General features: G+C 38.7%; 1 protein-coding gene across 1 annotated transcript in view; it reads right to left on the reverse strand.

The window, feature by feature from the left end:
* Nucleotides 1-15,453, reverse strand: part of mrpl11 (mitochondrial ribosomal protein L11) — a 35,078-nt gene extending 19,625 nt beyond the window's left edge. The window contains exons 1-2 of the mRNA XM_026358576.1: nt 15,374-15,453; nt 5,575-5,753 (exon numbers count right to left, since the gene is read on the reverse strand). Coding sequence (XP_026214361.1) covers nt 5,575-5,697 — 123 coding nt within the window. The 5' untranslated portion in view covers nt 5,698-5,753; nt 15,374-15,453. The remainder of the gene's footprint in view (nt 1-5,574; nt 5,754-15,373) is intronic.
* Nucleotides 15,454-18,051: the final 2,598 nt, after the last annotated feature.

Below are 18,051 nucleotides of genomic sequence, written 5' to 3' on the forward strand. Positions count from 1 at the left end.
GGAGGAGTCAATCCAAATTATTTGCGGCCACTAGGCCTTGGGGACAAATAACTGCCTCACTCTTTCAAAACCTGCACTATATAAAAGTCAATCAGCTCCAATTCTGTGCTCACAGAAAAGTGCATGCTTTTATTTTTTTCATGCCCCTGATGTGAACGGACATACTCAAGGCAGAAAAGCGTCCTCTTAGCTTCACAGAGCGACACGCTGACGAAAGGCCGTCATTTTTCACAATTATACCAGTGGCTCCATCAGCTCAGATACTCTCACAGCGATCCCTGAGCGCGCTGTTGTGGTGTCTGCCATAAATGCTGAATGAGAGAGGGGTCACGATGCGACAGGGTGTGCATGTCAGGAGTCTGTGATGCTTTTCGCAGTGAACTGGCTCTGGCTGCTGCACCAGTCGTTCTCTCCTCTGAGCTTTAATGGTCCTATTAATTGAAACTGAGGCAATTTGTCAAAATGCACGTTTTCCTCACTGCTTTATGCTTGATTCACAGGCTGTATTTACAGAATACATTAATACTAATGTACACATTCAGCCACAAAAAGAAATTCATTTACAGTTTCAGTGGGAACTCCTCTCTGGTTCAGAGACACTTTTAAGGAAAAACCACAGAGGGATAACCAGTGTAGTAGACGGCATCCAACTCTTGCCTACCCTCGTTCTTTCATCTCCTTCCCCCTCACTCACTCTACATTTCAAACGCACGCATTCTCCATGCACTCGCTGTTGGACAACTTCTCATATTTCTATTATACTAAAAGCAGTGACTGCATAGGCAGCCGCATCGGCAAATGACTACCTCCTAGAATTTGTTACACCTGTTAAGCTCCAGATACAATACTCAGCATTTTCCCTCAGCTCCCACCAACTCCTATTACTTGCTCCTGAAGAAAAGTGCATGAGCTGCTCTCCTGTTTTCTTTCTTCATTTGCCGCTCTCCCTTCTCCCCTTCCATTCGTATGTGCTAATTTCACTCTATACTGTAATTATTCTCCTGTACCAAAGCTGTCAGTTTCCCTTTTTTGTGTCTCCTGTTCCTTCTTTTATTTTTCTCATTTGTTTAAATTTGCCCTGCAGCCGACAGGCAGCCTACCTCTCTGCACTTTCCCTGTCAAGGGTGGTTAGTGAGAGATGAGAAAAAAAGAAAACGGAGAGTGGTGGCTGGCTAAGATTAAAAGGCCAGGGCCACTGCCTAAAGCAGAGTGGCTGCCGAATGCCATTTATTTACCGTTTGCTGCACACAGCTAGAGCATCATGAGGCGCAAGAGCCAAAGGAAAGACAAACACACACAACACCATGCCCTGACAACAATGACATCCCAAACACTCCAAACGAGGCACCTTTAGACAAACATATGGGTTTGTTTTGCTCGGTTGAGCACTTTGTTACCACCTGTCTCACCTCATTACCCCTGACATGGCGACAGCTACAGTATGCCTACAAGCTCACACCCACCTAGCCTGGCAGAAAGAGACACATTTAACAGACAGATGTCTAAATCATTCATCATAGCACACACCATCAGCACCACAGCTTTTGGAGAGGACTTCAAAGTATGTTCTACGAGGTTAAAAAATGACGCAAAGGAATCAGAGACTCTTATGATATGCAATGCAAGACTTGTGACAAACGAATATTAATACTGGTCTCAGATGTTGGGGTTACCTGCTGAGGAAAGTAAATGAAATAAAGCCACGAGGAACAAAGTCTGAATAATTAATAAGCATCCAACACAAATGGCAAACAGTTGAAGATTCCAGATTATAAATGTGAGAATTTCTGCTTTTCCTCTGTTTTATATTAAGTAAAAGTAGTGTAGACAGTGTGCTGTAGAAATACTCTATTTCAAGTATTAGCATAAAAATACACTTGAAATAGCAAAAGTAAGTCTAATTCTGAATAATATATAGGTGTATTTTACATATTGAGGCATCAGTGTGTAAAAAACTGGGGCTAATTTTAACCACCGTTAAACTGAATAATGTTTTGTATGCTGATCACATTTTGTATTAATAGTTTGAATTTGCAAAGTTGTAGCTGTCAGATTTAGTGGAGTAAATAGTAGCATATACTGAAATAAGGCTGAGTAGAAGTGAAAAGCAGAATGAAACGGAGCAAAGTGAAAAGTACCACAAAACACAGTATAGTACTTTAAAGTCAGTTGCTACCTTCCACCACTAAAATCAAAGCTATTTTTAATCTAACAGTTGGCCTGACACACAATGTTACTTGTTTATTTATTACTTATAAAACAATCATTAGTTGTAGCCCTAAAAAGAGCAGCACTTGTCTTTTATAGGAAATCAGAGATAAATACAATAATAAAAATATTATAATCACAAATGGTGGCTAAAAGGCAAAATAAGGAAACAGTTCTTAAGAGCACAAACATGAATCTAATTGCGTTGTTTCAGACGTGCAAAAAAAACAATTACATAAGGAGCAGATTGAGAGCAAATTGAATTTAGTCTTGCATTCATAATGTACCACCAGTCTGAAAACAGAATATCTGGACAGGACAGAATGAGAAACATGAGCTTCAAAGTGAAGTGGATCGCACAGACAACAACATGCAGCAAAGACCACACTGCATACTTGCTGAAGTCAGTAAAGCAACCGCTGTTCATACTTTGCATGTTATCTTGAGCTGTCACGCATTTCAGATTCAAAACGATCAGAATCAAACTATTGTTGGCAAAGGAAACAGTGTTTTTTTTGAGGGGAAGAGCATCCAGAAATACCACAGACACACAGTGATGCTGACATATCAGCACTGACACTGTGACAGGCTGTATATGATGTGAGAGACACAGAGGGTTGTTCAAAAATTTATGATTGCTTTTGTTTGGAGTTTGTATGCATGCCTATTGGTAGCTGCCATTAAAAATATAACCTCTGTCAGTTATGAATAGTGATTTTGCTATAAAAATCGTGTTTTTGGATGCAAAGTTCAATGGGTGTACAATAGTTTATGTTATGTGAAATTAGGAACCGGGGTGTAAAAGTTACTTTTTCCCCCAGTGCTTACAAAATCCTATGACCTTTAGAGCTGATAGTTGAATCAGAGAGAAGCTCTGAGCCAAGTTTCAGCTCAGGGGAAATTCAGCAGTCTCCACTGTAGCTGAGAGGAGGGAAGATTTAGTTGTTTCTAAAATGTGATCAGTAAAAAAACTTAAAATCAATTATACATGTAACTGGTAAACAGTGCAGAGACGGTAAAATTGGGTTATTACGGTCTTTTCACTTGGCAGCAGTTAAAATCTTGTCTGCTGTATCTCTGAGCAGGAATAAAAGAAACTGAAATGGGATGAGATTAAAGCGCAGATCCTCGGCTTTCTTACTTGATAAAAATGCCTGGGTGGATTTCAAGTGTAGAAATAATTCTACTAGTCACTGTCTTTTTCTTTTAAAACTCAAGTTACAGTTAAAAATCAATCTTAACCATCTGCAGGATTCTTTATGACAAGCAAACTGTTTAGCTAATAGTTGCTTATTTCCACAACAAGTAGATATGGATGTATAGTATTGAGTCTAACATTCACTACTGTCTATTTTACCTGCAAGTGCTCTAACTGGGAGAACTATCTAGCAATTTAGCAGCTATTTTCATCAGCTGAAAATATGTGAAAAGATAAAGGAACAGAGATGAGCTGGAGGTGGAATTACTTCATAATTAAAACTAGATGAGAATAAACCACTGGACACAGAAAATAACAGGACCTACTAAGGTTTGACAGAAGTCGTAACACTAACTCGTGTTGTAAAGCAAGACAGAATCTGTGGGCAGAGTTTGGTGGTGATTGTTTCAGGTACTGGAGGAACAACAAAATACAGTCTGGGAGGTTTTCAGCTTAGGAGACGGAGTGTGTGCGTTTAAAAAGCTAGTGGTTTGTAACACTCACAGACACGACTGTACAACTACAAGTGGAAACTGTTTCATCTTTGGTTGTGACGATTTCAAGGTAGAAAGAGAAAGGATTCACATTACAAAGGTGCCTCGAGTGGTGCTGGTCCTGGCTGAGTTAGACACACATCAATGTTTAAATGAATAATGGATGTAAAACATAGTAAAAGGTGCGCTAACGTGGTCTAAGACGAAGAAATGTGATACAGCTGAGATTCAAAGAGCCAATCAACAAAAATAATTGGCAACTGATTCTAAAATGCCAAAACATTTCTAGACCAAGGCTAATAAAGAAAAGATTTCGCCATAAAAATAAAAATCATGTCAGGTGCATTTGTAAAAGAAGATAAAGTCACAACAAAACGGTACATAAACTTGTGCAAATCAGATTTACAGTAATGTACAAACCCGACAGCAGAGTACATCATTTTGAACAGAGCATTAAAATAAAGCCACTGTTACTGTTAATGTCAGATAAGAAAAATATGACATTTTCCCACCATTTGACTCTTTCTGACATCAACATTTGTCTTTTGCTCAGCTTATTAATCACATGTAGCTCCCTCGTCTGCCAGTGTTCACATTTCCATTCTCTTCCCCGAGTGTCGTCATTAAGTCACAGAGACGGATTAACTGTGAGAATTGATCTGGTTTCCAAGTGCACAGCAGCGTCTGAGGCTGATGAGGACCGTCCATTAAAGAGGCTAACTGGATCATTTGTACGTACAGAACGAGCCATAACGTTGCTTTCATTCAATCTTGCACAAGACAATCAAACTTTAATAGCTGAATGGCCGTTAAAGTGGGAGCAGATTGTGCTTTTATGGTGTGAAATAAAACATAAATTTACTAGAAATATTTTTTAAAAATACACTTGCGTGATCAGAAACAAAGAGGAGGTCAAAGAACAGAACGCTGGCTTTTAACTGTTTTCAAATAGAAAAATATTATTTTATTTACTGCCAAATATAATTCAGTTATTTTTTTTTATCCACTCCCTACAATCCATCTTTGTCCACTGTTCTATTCTTCAGGAATGCCAACTTATTTTATTATTGTACTAGCCAATACATAAATTTTTCTACTTGGAATTGGCATCGGCGGGGAAAAAGTTGTAGTGGTGCATCCCTGAGCAATAAAATAAAAAAAAATAAAAAAAACAGACAACCTCAGCTGTCTCTCTGGAGCCACTGAAGCAGAGAGAAGTATACAAGAATTTAAGACAAAACCTTCACAGGTTCAATTCGATTTCATCACCTGGCTTGTAAAGAGTGAGGCTAATGTATATGGACAGCTGCTGTGGATGGAGGTGTTAGTGTCTTTGGCCGGGAAGCTGTGAGAACATAGCTGCAGACTGAGGCAGTGTGTGGCACCCACCTGCACAATGGAGCTGTGCGACTAGAATAAAAATGGGAATATGAATAGCGCTATGGGAGGAGATGGGGGTGGTGGTATGTACGATGAGGTGACTGAGGAGGGAGAAGCAACTAGGTTGCTGTCGAAGTGAAAATAAGGAGGAATCAGGTTGACTCGCAGTTTAATGAGAGCTGTGGGCAGAAGGTCAGTTCATAAAATGAAGCCCTGCTCCTGCAATTAAGTTAATTCTCCTGATTACTCCGAGTGGACGGATGGAACAAGAAGTGAAATCCTAAGTAATTTTACCTGTCCCAGGATGGGGCCAAGTGGAGGCCCGGGGGCTGCTTGTCCTGACCTTACGACAGCCCGGATTACATTCCCTACATCCAATTTCTTCACAGCCTTGGCTGTCCTGGAGATCTTTGACATTCTGGCGTGTCTTGAAAGCCTTAAATCTGCCTCCAAGTCAACTGAGAATCCATTCACTGAAAACGCAGAAGAAAAACAAACAAATTAGCCACAACTGCAGCAAATCATTTACACGCCAGGCTCATTAAAACATCATACACTCGAGTCGATTCTGATACCCACAGGCAAGACCCATGCCTTTCCATTCTGCGGTGGGCAAGTAATTAAAAAAATCTTTGCCTTCGATCGGCTCAGCGAGAGCCACTTTCCTGGAGGTGTTTGCAGTGTGGATCAGCTGCTGAGTGAGAAGTTCGCCATGTTGAAGAGAGCTTGAGAACTGGCAGGATTTAAACTCAGACAAATCATAGAGTTGCTGCCAAAATGCCTGCATTGCTTCACCTCCGTTTCTCATGTGTCCGCTAAACTTTCTGTGCTGCAGCAGAGCTTCGCCCGCATCAGTGGAGGTCAAGAGTGAAGGACAGAGTAGGGATAAGTAACACTACTCATACGTGGTGGAGTGGCGGAGGTGTCATGCCCGCATACGAACGCAAAGTGGGGTCAGCGTTTCATTCCACCTTAAAGTGCATTTGCCAAATTAAGAGTCAATTAGTCGAGTGGGGAGAATGGTGTGAACTTCTGGACTTTCTCTGGGGAGGCAGGACACATAAAAGCAAACCTATAATCCTCTGCTGGAATAAAAGTGATACTGACACAGTTGCTTAAAAAAAGAAGAGGAAAAAAAAAGATCAATGACTGGAGTCAAGGGACAAATACACCTTTTAAAGCTGAGCCTTGTGATTCAGGAGAACCCTGCATTCAATAAAAATAAGTACTTGAGGGGACAGAAGAGGTCCAGCAATGATTCATTGTAGGCAACAGAGGGTATCCAATTAGATCAACAGAAGAGACAGTACCAAAAGGATATATGGGATCTCATGCTGCTTTAGAGCAACAAACGGGGAGAAACCGCTCCCAAGAAAAGTTGTGATTCTATCTGGACTGCTGATTATCCAGCAAGTGTTTCAGTGCAACCACCACGAGGCAATATTTGTAAGGGCATTAAGGTGATGCGCATACTGCAGAGAGTCCCAAATAGAATCTATTTAGTTTGAATTCCCTGTCTTTACGATGTAGCTCACACACACACACCTACTTTTCAGAGGTCAATTTCACGCTTCTCACCTATGTGTTCAGCTAGTTCATTGCAGAAAAATCTTGTTGAAAGTTCAGATCAATTTTGGAGCCAGTTAGAAAATTCAGGAAGCAGTATGCGTTTAATCTGAGTGAGAAAACCCACTTCTGTTATCAAACAATGGCGGAAAGAGTCAAGAATCCTTAACTATAAAACTGCAGAAAAATAACTAAAACAGCGAGGAAGAGGAAAGAAAAAACATTAACCAATACAATAACATACTGTATGCCCACAGAGATCAGGCTTAACTGGAGCTGCGAAAAAAACAAAAAAAAAAAAAACAGTTAGGGCAAGCATCAAATGTTGGGTTTAATTCCAATTTGGGAACAAGGGAATAACAGTTCTGAGAGTGGGGAAATGACAACGTCATGCTTTAATGCACCGCAACTCCAATCTCTGTCGGAGTATGAATAATAAAACCGCAGTTCCCTAGCAAAATGAAATCACTCATCACAAGACCAAGAAGTGAACGCTGAACAAGAATTGACCTACATACGGCATCACAACTGCACTGACAGTACGTTTCACGCAGCCGAATTTACATTAGCTCCAAGAAATGTAGCAGTGTTAACTTTGCGGCGGCTGAAGCGTGGTTCAAGGCAGCACAATAAGCCTCAATCAGAGCTGCGCTAATGTTTTTCCGGAATAATCAAATCAAAGCTGCAGTAATTTGAAAGGAACAGACACAATTTTGAGCTGCTCTTTAGGCTGAATATTACATTGCTGTGGCAATTACTGGCAACGGCGTCGTTGATAACGAGGAGTACACAGAAAGAGCAATTTGTTTGGGCCGTGTAGAGTTTCAGCGTGAAAGCACTTTGTTAAAACATCTTTGATAAATGACATGCAACAAAGGCGGCATTTAAATTACTACCTAATAAAAGAAGCTGAGGTGAGCTATAATAGCTGTAGTTCCAATTCTCCAAATTGTTATTAGACCTAACAATGTCAGTCCTATTCCTGACATTTCAAGTCATTTATTTCTTGTTCTTGCAGTTACTCCTTTAGGATTTGGCACCCAGTCTCCGGTTATCCAACCATGCAGTTGTGGTTAATAAATGGACTATCACCAACAAAATCTAAACTCTAAATCCAAGCAACTGTTTTATGGCCTATCTGTGTGGGAACTGTGGAAATTTTAGAGCCCTCCTGCTGCCTGTCAAACAAACATTCAGGGATGGAAACAGTATCTTTGACAGAGGTAAACATGTCAATAAAACTGAGCACCCAGGAGAAAGAAAATTCCACCTACACCAAGGTCTACAAACTGTTGTGAGAAGATAATTTGGAATAAGACTCCTCTTGTAAAAACCTATTACATTTTTATCACCTATTCATTTTAACGTGTCTGAAATTTCTAAGGGTTTTCACAGAACAGTAACAGCAGCTTTGGTGGTTTGTTGCAGCATAATTAAAACCGACTGCACTTGAAGGAAAAAGCTGACTTTGATTAAAGAAATTAATCAGTTTGCTATTAAAAACATGGGCCTAATTGTGCTGATGAAGCCCACCGCTGTTTGTTGTTTTAGACTATTAGGCTCTCTTTAGTCTTCATTAAGGAGCCACGGACAGGCCAATATCAATGAAGCTTTTCAATCTGTTATTTATTTACAAGACAAGGTTACAGATATTGATCTCCTATAAAATGACATTCTTGATAAATGGTCCTCAAAATATCGCTTTAAAGACGTTCCCCAATATAAATGATACCCACATTGTATCAGGCCGGGGGAAATAACACTGTCTTCTTTTTGTATGTCTCACATCTTTTTGCTGTAGTCTGATGAAGTGGAAGCTGAATACTAATTGATTTCTTAGTGGGATAAGGCTTTGTACCTGCACAAATACAAAATCAAGCCTGGCTACATAACCTTTGTTACACATTATCTCTTTCTCATCTTCATATCTCTGTTAAATTAAAGATGAGTAAGTGAAGACAGAAGTTGTAGTAAGACTGATTCTGTGTTGCCACCTGAAATAAAGGACCAGACATTATTATCTTATCAAATAAAGTCTTTAGCAGTGATTTATTTCAGAGGAAATGTAGTGTTGACCCACATCTCATTGACTTTAAAAAGGAGCGTCATGAATTTGTGCATCTTAATTACTTTGAAATCCCTGTCTTTTCTTGAAGTTGACATTTTGGTTTCAGACGACCTTGGTGATCCCTGATGATTTTTTTTTTTTTTTTTAATCTTGTGCCACACACAAACTGTATTGACGCCATAACACCCTCTGATTTTATCTTCAATGCTGCTTTTGAACTGGTGCAGCTTTCTTTTCCAGTTTTTATTACTTATAGTCCTACTGTTTCTTGTGTGCTGTGAAGACATTTATATCTTAGTTGATAACTCCCAGACCTAAATGATTTTAGCTTTAATAATACATTTATCCAAGCAAGCATCTGTCCCTGGTTAGATTAGAAATGCGCGATCCATTACTTGACATGTATTTCCTGTCCTGAGGGTTTAATTTTGTGATGACTCAGATGGGAACTGTATTCTTATTCTAGCCTCATCACTCTGTCTTAAAAGTAAACTCATTCTCTTTCTATCTCTTTAAACAGATAAAACACGTCACAATCCATTTGCAAACAAAACTAATGATTAGTATTCTTTAACATACAAATGCATTTGGCCCCTTTTCTTGTTATCTTCCAGTGTCACTTAAACCAACACCGACAACTTGTTTTGTTCAGCTCTTAGTTTGGCAGTCCATCTAGTGGCAGCAGTCACCTTTACATTTGTTATAGTTCACTAAGTTAGTTGAACACTTCAGTCACAAGCGTACGACTTCTAAGACGGTTTCTATCACCAATGCATGAAGTTGTCAGCAAACAAATATTGGATAAACAGGGCCCTGGAGACAAACCAACGTCCCTGGATACAGACAGAAAAAAAACATAAGCATATTAAAATGATAATATGCAATTTCATATTTCTGCCCATCTTTGCAGAAAGGTCTGAATATCATTAGAGCCACAATAAATGACTTATGTCCTTGAATACATAAAATGACTAAATATGTGTTAACAGCACAGTAAATAGCACAGAAAGGACCTTGACTTGCAACAGGGAACTCTAGGATGCAGTATTTCTTTTAGATGGCACTATGTTATGAATGAAGAGCTACAGATTACCTGTAATCGATGAGTCTAATGCAGTGTCCAAACAGAACAAATGTACTGTGCTGTGATCATTCTCTGAGCCACAAGACGCTCCCAATAAGATTAAGAGATAACATCAGATAAAAAGTTATAGAGAGCCGGTCATACGCCAATGCTGTTCCACTACATTAGTATTCATCTCATCATCACTGGCCCTGGAGCTATTGATTGCTGAATGCCAAGTGCAAAAGGCCAGTCAAATAAAACGAAGAACTCAAGAAGAGTCTGAATGATCCCACAAGACTGAAAAGGGGAACCGGCATGACCTGGTTTAACCCAAATGTGAACCTGCCGGTCTTGTCCCTCTGAGAGGGAGTCTGTGCATTTCTCAAATAAACAGCTCATTATTTCCACCATTTCAAAAAATAACAATTTTTACATCAAATAGTCTGATGTAACACCAGATCTCATTAGTTTTAAAGTACAAAATCAGCTGAAAGTGGCAAGTGCTGCTTCCTATCAATTTTTCAGTGTGGTTTATCCTGGAGAAATATATTCCAATGAAAATATTACTTTAAATTCAGATCTTACATTGAGGTATGTTCTTACCGTGCAGGCAGACTTGACTCTGTGCCAGAATATTAATTAAGACTAGAAGGTTAAGATTTTCATTATTCAGCATGTTTTATGATGAAAACTTCACCATGCAACAACCTTATTTCCATCTTCACATACAGAACACTTACCTGGCCTCTTTGTGCTCTTTTTTTTTTCTTTTTTTTTTTCGGAAATGACCTATTAAAGTTGGGTTTCAAAATCTCACCAAAGTAATTTCTAGTTACATACAGGCACAATGGCCTGGTATAGATTAGAACAGCGGTGTCTAAAGGCTAGAGAGGCTTTGTAAACTTTCCATATATGAAAAACGTGAAACATCTCTGCCAAAGTTTAAATAATTGTCATTCAATTTGTTTTAACAGATAAGAAAAACTTAAAAATGTACTTAATAATCAAAATGATTAACTTGCTTTCTGTCCTTCATAATAATTGGATGAATATACTAATAGCTACAGATCTCATTTAATCAGTAAAATATTCATCAGAACTGCAGAAGGGAAACATTTTCAGGCCAAAACATACAGTATCAGACTTCTACCGAATGCTATGCGTCACTGTTGGTGCACACTTCTGTCATATACTTGTGTATTTTTGTGTACTTTTTGATGTAGGACTGTTTGTCATGGTTTGACAGAGCGTATTATTTCCAGTTATATCCCCATGCTACAGCACACTGTGATATTTTTAGGCTGTGCTGCTGTGTGTGCTTAATTTTTTCCTGTTTGAGCATGATTATGCCCAAAATTTTAACCCTTATCCAACACCTGTGGTATGAACTCGCGTGCCAACTTTCAGCCAAGTCTTATCATCCAACACCAATGTACAACCTTACTAATGCTCTTGTGCCTGAACGGGAAAAAATCTGTAGAGACCAGTTTTAAAATCCAGTGGAAAACCATCCCAGAAGAGCAGAGGACTATTAATGTCCACGGTTTGAAAATGAGATACTCAACAATGACATATGGTGTATTGTTTAGGTGTCCACATACTTCTGTCCACATTGTGTATTCCATCAGCTCACAGTTCATGTTGTGAAGCTGCCACAGTGGAAAAAAACAAGACCGTTAATAAGGGCAGCAGGCGTCCTCTGCACGGTTTTATTGCTGTTGTGTGAAAAGTTGACTATTCAAGCAGGACATACATGCCCATCACTGCAGCTTGGGCTCAAACTGGGACCTTGTACTTGAATAGTGATGACTCTCCATCCTAACACACTGAATGTATTATCTCTTCTTGCCTGTGATCAAATCCCTTGGTGGCCGTTTTCTTTACTGACTCCCTTGAATTACATTTGCCTCTCCCCATCCCCGTTTGAATGCTAAGACAGAACGTGTTAGAAACTGCCTGTACTTGGAATAAATCTAAAAAAGCAACGAACAGCAATAACAAGGCATCACCAACGGAGATGGTACTTGAGAAACATAAAAAAGGGAAAACAGCACTCAGTTCAGATCATTGGATATATTTTGAAGGCAGGCAGTGTGCTTTATATGTTGTGGCTACACAGTTGTCAGATTTTTTCTACTACTGAGCACAAAGCACATCAAAATTACTGACTGGTGTGACAAGAAACAGGCTTCAACAGGACATGTTCAGTGTTTAGTCAGGATCGATCTGAAGTACAGCCTGAACGTGCAAAAAGGAATTTACAAAGCTCATGGCATCGGCTGTTTTTTATGTTGGGGATAAGATTCAGGCACAACGCACAAGCTACAGAGCAGCAACAGCAATGCTGTCACAGATTTAATTGATTACACACACAGGAGCTGCATCACAGCCTTCTCGAAGGAGACGTGTGGATACACAAGGCTCTGACATTATAAAGTTCAGTCTCCTGAATTACAGCTCTGAAACTTCTGGCCAAGTGTGACGGCAGCCAAAATATGATAGTAAACACTTTGAACTCTGGAGCCATCGGTGCCACTGGGTCTGAGCTCCTGCAGCTGGACCTCATGTTCAGAATATTGCAGATTAATATAGTATAACAGTGTGTGACACCACAATTAACACGGGGCAGACCTTCATCATTTCAGTCACTAGGAATCTGGACGTGAAAATTGAAGAAGCAAGAGATGTGCAACTGAGAAATGATTCAGCTTTTTAAGAACTATGAGCTAGAAATCTTTTGTAACAGATGTAACGTAGAGACTGGTCACCTGTAACATACAGTATTATCAATAACCAATTAGTCAATACTGTAATACAGTTTCTACATCAATATCTTTATAAAAATTAAACATTTCTATCACTTGTTACATTCATTAACTACTGACATTGACTCAGGTCTTATGTACACTGCAATCACTGGCCTCATGTTACCTTATATAATAAAGAGCATAATGAAAAACACGACCGTTAATAAGGGCAGCAGCCGTCCTCCGCACGGTTTTATTGCTGTTGATAGTTGATATTTTTATTGCTGGGAAAAGTTGACTATTCAAACAGCACATTCATGCCCATTACTGCCTGTTGCACATCTCTTCCTTCTTCAATTTTGACATCCAGATTCCTACTGACTGAGATGATGAAGTTCTGCCCCGTGTTAATTGTGGTGTCACACACTATTATACTATATTAATCCGCAATATTCTGAACATGATGGTGCCCATAGGGGTTGCAGAAACTCCCAGAATTCACAACAGTGATGCTCTGTGCTGAAAGTCAATTATCCAACATTATCACATCATTTTACATTATTAAACTGAACGAAATGTAACCAAACAAGCTGCTTCTACAGAGCTAATCACAGCCACACAAGCTGCGGACCACTCTCCCACTACAACCTCCAGCTGCTGTAGCTAATGTTACAACAGCAGCAAACATTTGCACACTAGGAAATTAACTAAATGACCATGGAAAATAAAGTAACTGTTACTGACCTACTGAGCAGACGCACTTTCCTCAAAGTGTGAATTAAAAATAGCTCTGGTAAAGGAAACTTTTTTTCTCTCTCTGCCGTGCTTGTGCCCATTAGCTGTAATTACCGTCCTGACCCCCACTCTTATCCCCCTCATTTACAGAGCCAGGGCTGTGTAAAACCACAAGGTTTACTGAGCAAAAACACTGAATTGACAACTACAGGAACTCGTGGGAAATGTTGTTAAACATAGTTTATAATGAATTAGATTCACAGACTATAACTGTTCACAAGTCACTGACACATGATCAAGGATCACGAGCAAGGTGAGCCACCTTCTTTTATTCTCATTATTTTAATACATCAGAAAAAGATTTTCATTTGTTAAGTAAAGAATAAAACCCAGCAGTTTGTGATTGTAATGGATGAGGCAGGAGGCAGTGTTTTTAAGTCTTTTAACTATAATATAAATTATTTCAGATGACCCGTCACACTAACAAGACACAAAGTCATTACTCTGATGATCATATGTTGGGATCAAAGCAGATTTAAGGAATTTATAATGTTATCATTAACTAAAAAGCAGGTCAGGTTGTGATTTGGGTTTAAACTAGCTGATCACAACCAGGGTGGGTACCTTTTGATGTATATGGCCAGTGGGTGAAGGGAGACAAAAGACTTTTTACAGGATCTATGCTGGGAAAGATAATATATAATAAAAAAAAAATATTTTGTACAAATGATGGTAATCAAGGAATTGTTTTTGTCACTTTTCATTGTTTCCTTCTTAAAATGCAAAACAGAAGCTCAGATGTCAGCTGTAGCTAAGTAATGTTAATCCCATGATTTAAAGTGACCACAAAATAAAGTGTTGTTCTCTGTGTGTGTGGTTTCACACAACAACAAATTAACATGAGGTAAGAGGTGTCTCGCTGTTTTGTGTCTCTGTAATCTAGTTCCAAAAACAGTCACACATCTTCTCTTGTAAAATCAAGAAAAATTTGTTAAAGAAAAAATGTTTAGTTCTGAATATGGACATTTAGTGTTTAAAGAAAGTAGCTGCTGGAAAATCAGAGTTGCAAAAGTGAGTAGACTGTTAATGTGTAAATACAATCACTAAAATCAACAACACAAAAACCTACTTTGCTTTTACAGTTAGTTTAGTAGCACAACGTTTAAATGTCTCAAAAGTTTGGTTTCAAACCCTAAGTCATGAAATATTTTATGTCAAAAGTAAAGGTTTCCTTTAAATATATATTAGGAATTTATCACTGAGCTTTCAGATAATGTGCTTCTTCACAACTGTGATCAGATTATATTGGCAGTGACCAATAATTTAAAACACACAAATTTCACATTTGATAAATTAATTGGCTTGGAGTGAGAATAAAAATAACAATTCACTGCTCACAGCTTATCAAACATGAATGTCTGCTATGACTTCTGATAGATTTAGCATTTCATGGACCAAACAATAAGTAAATAATAAAGTGCATTTTGCACATCTTTTGTAATTAGTGTCACCAAGAATGCAAACAACCAATTTATTCAACAGAGAGTTAATAATTACTGATCCACATTGATGTTTGAACTAGGAGCACTGTGCCCTAAATGAGCCAATCTTAACATAAATACTGAGCTTTACATCAAACACCAAACTAAGTGACGAACAACAATTACAAAACCGATACCATACACGAACAGCACAGTTTTAACTTTAAAACACAAACCAAACACAGACACTTCCTTGAAATAAACGTGGCGCACAGCAGCAAACACTGTGGCTTCAGTCACATTGAACATCGACGAGCAGCCGCTGCACAGACACAGAGGACGCGGACAGGAGGTCAGAAAGGTGTAGAACAGGTCAAAGAAGACGGTGATAAACCCTAAATAAACGACATAAACCTGGGTGTTTTCATACCTGTACCCTGTCCGGAACCTTCACGCCGTTAGCAGCATCCTTCAGGGCGCAGACATGTTGGATGACTGAACACCGCCAACTGTTCGCTGCTGTTTCTCAAGAAGCTGCCACCTGCTGGACCGGAGGAGCAGCTGCAACAGCTGGGAGGAAACGGAGGGTCTGAGGATTTGTCAAAGAAAACCACTAAGGAGACTGATAAAACTACTAAAAATAGGTTAAGAACAGTCCAATGAGGAAGGTCATGTGGTCTGATGAGTCCAGATTTACCCTGTTCCAGAGTGATGGGAGCATCAAGGTAAGAAGAGAGGAGGGTGAAGTGAAGCACGCATCGTACCTGGTGTCTACTGTACAAGCCTGTGGGGGCAGTGCTATGATCTGGGGTTGCTGCAGTTGGTCAGGTCTAGGTTCAGTAATGTTATGTGTCCAAAGAATGAGGTCAGATGATATGATGAACTGAATATACTGAATGACCAGTTTATTCCATCAGTGGATTTTTTCTTCCCTGAAGAAAGGGGCATATTTCAAGATGACAATGTCAGGGTTCGCCAGGCTTAAATTGTAAAAGAGTGGTTCAGGGAGCATGACATATCATTTTCACCCATGGATTGGCCACAACAGAGTCCAGACCGTAACCCCATTGAGAATCTTTGCGATGTGCTGGAGAAGAGTTTGTGCAGTGGTCTGACTCTCCCATCATCAAAACGAGATCTTGGTGAAAAATGAATGCAACACTGGACGGAAATAAATGTCATGACATAGCAGAAGCTTATTGAAACAATGCCACAACAAATGTGTGCTGTAATCAAAACTAAAGGTGGTCCAACAAAATATCATAGTGTGTGACGTTTTTTTAAGGGGAAGTGTATTTAACCTCTTGGTTTTAAAATTAATATCCTAAACCATTGATATCATCTTTATAGTACTACAATAGCATTTCATGTAGACTAGTTGACAAGATCCAGTAATTACTACTGGAGTACAGTGAGCAAAGTGTTTATGGTTCCTAAAACAATAAAGCCTTTACCAGTGGAAACATTAAACTCATGTACTCATAAATATATCAGTAATATGATTCTTATCTCAGTATTTTAATATGAGTACTACAAATGTTTTATTGGACTCTAAATTTGAATAGAAGGTTTACAGTTCCTGTGTATTTCTATACTGTTGGCCCTACTTTTTAAAGGACTGAGTAGCCTACTTCTTTTACCACTGATGGAGGAAGTAGTCAAACCACAGAGGCCCATTTAATAACTGTTTATCAAATTATCTATCTAGCCCAACTAAAATGTAGTGCTTTGTAACACAGTTAAAAATAATAGTGTGTAGATGTAAGATTACTAACTTTTACATTTTAGTTGAACACCAACTCATGATCTTTAATTACATTGTTTGTTAGGTTGTATATTCTCTATTTTTTACATGTTTTATTTTCTATATTAAGCATCTTTGTCAGCAGTGGAGTTGCCTATTTGTAAAATATTTATGTTTACATATCCTTTCATTTACCTTTTCCCCACATTTCCATTATCCATTCCCCTTTAGCCCTTTAAAGTCACTATAACAAACGTCTTTTACATTTTGTACCAGCTTGTTTTTCAGTCTGTATGATTACACTGAGTGACATATACATAATATGTTAATATTCTAGATGTCTTCTGCATTCTGTGTATTTTACACACATTTTGCCCGCCGCTGTAGCTACATGTTTGATAAATTTCAAACTGTGGGAATTTAAAATGTAGCTGCTATAGTTTTGTAGCTGAAATAAAAAAAAGATTTGTTTAAGTTGGCCACTAGCCTACTTATCAGAGGCTGTGTTTCTAATACAACATAATGTCAGCTGATGGGTTACTTGTTTTTCTATGCTGTGCCCACTAGTCTTATTAAATTTATATAAATACGAAAAACTACAAACCAGTGTAACAAGTTGTTCAATGAGTTTGAATACCGTCCACAGGAGTTTGCACTGCCTGTTAAAGCCCTATCTCCCAGTTTATCTGCGAGTACAGCTGCTTATTTCAGTATCAAGTGCAAACACTGCACAGTACATGTATCCCCGTGGTAATAGCACGACTACGCACAAAATACTTTCCAGTGTTCACCAGATAGTTTTTGTGTGCACAGGAAAGTATTTTGTTTTTACGAGTTTGTTTGTTTTTTGCCAATGTCCCTTTAGACGCTTAGTACATCTGCAATTAGGGGAAAAATCTTCCTGGCTATACTTTGTATGGTCTGTGGTTTTCATTTTTACTATAATCAAATGCATTGATTAAATTTATAGTAAAAGATTATATCTCTGTTGCATTTCATGTTTCATTTCTAACCACAGAGTTAACATATGCTTCCATCAAATAACACAGCTGATTTTGAACAATATTGTAGCAGTAGGCCTAAGACTTAAGTCTGGAACATTTTCTGATAAAGCCCATGTGATGTGATTAAAGCCCCAGAGAAGACTAAATGGGTCTTACCAGCTGTTGTTTACAAGGTCAGGAATTAACAATGGCCCCTGCGTTGGTTAGACTAAAGTTTCGACAACTAACATTAAGACAAACCAAACCAGTAGTGGGCTGAGGATAATTAAATGTAAGGGCACACCTGTGCATTAACATTTTCGTCATACGTTTTGAATTTGTATTTAATTCATCTCCTCAGACTGACAACAGAATCAATTT

Source organism: Anabas testudineus, chromosome 10 (assembly GCF_900324465.2).
Source record: "Anabas testudineus chromosome 10, fAnaTes1.2, whole genome shotgun sequence".
NCBI lineage: Eukaryota > Metazoa > Chordata > Actinopteri > Anabantiformes > Anabantidae > Anabas > Anabas testudineus.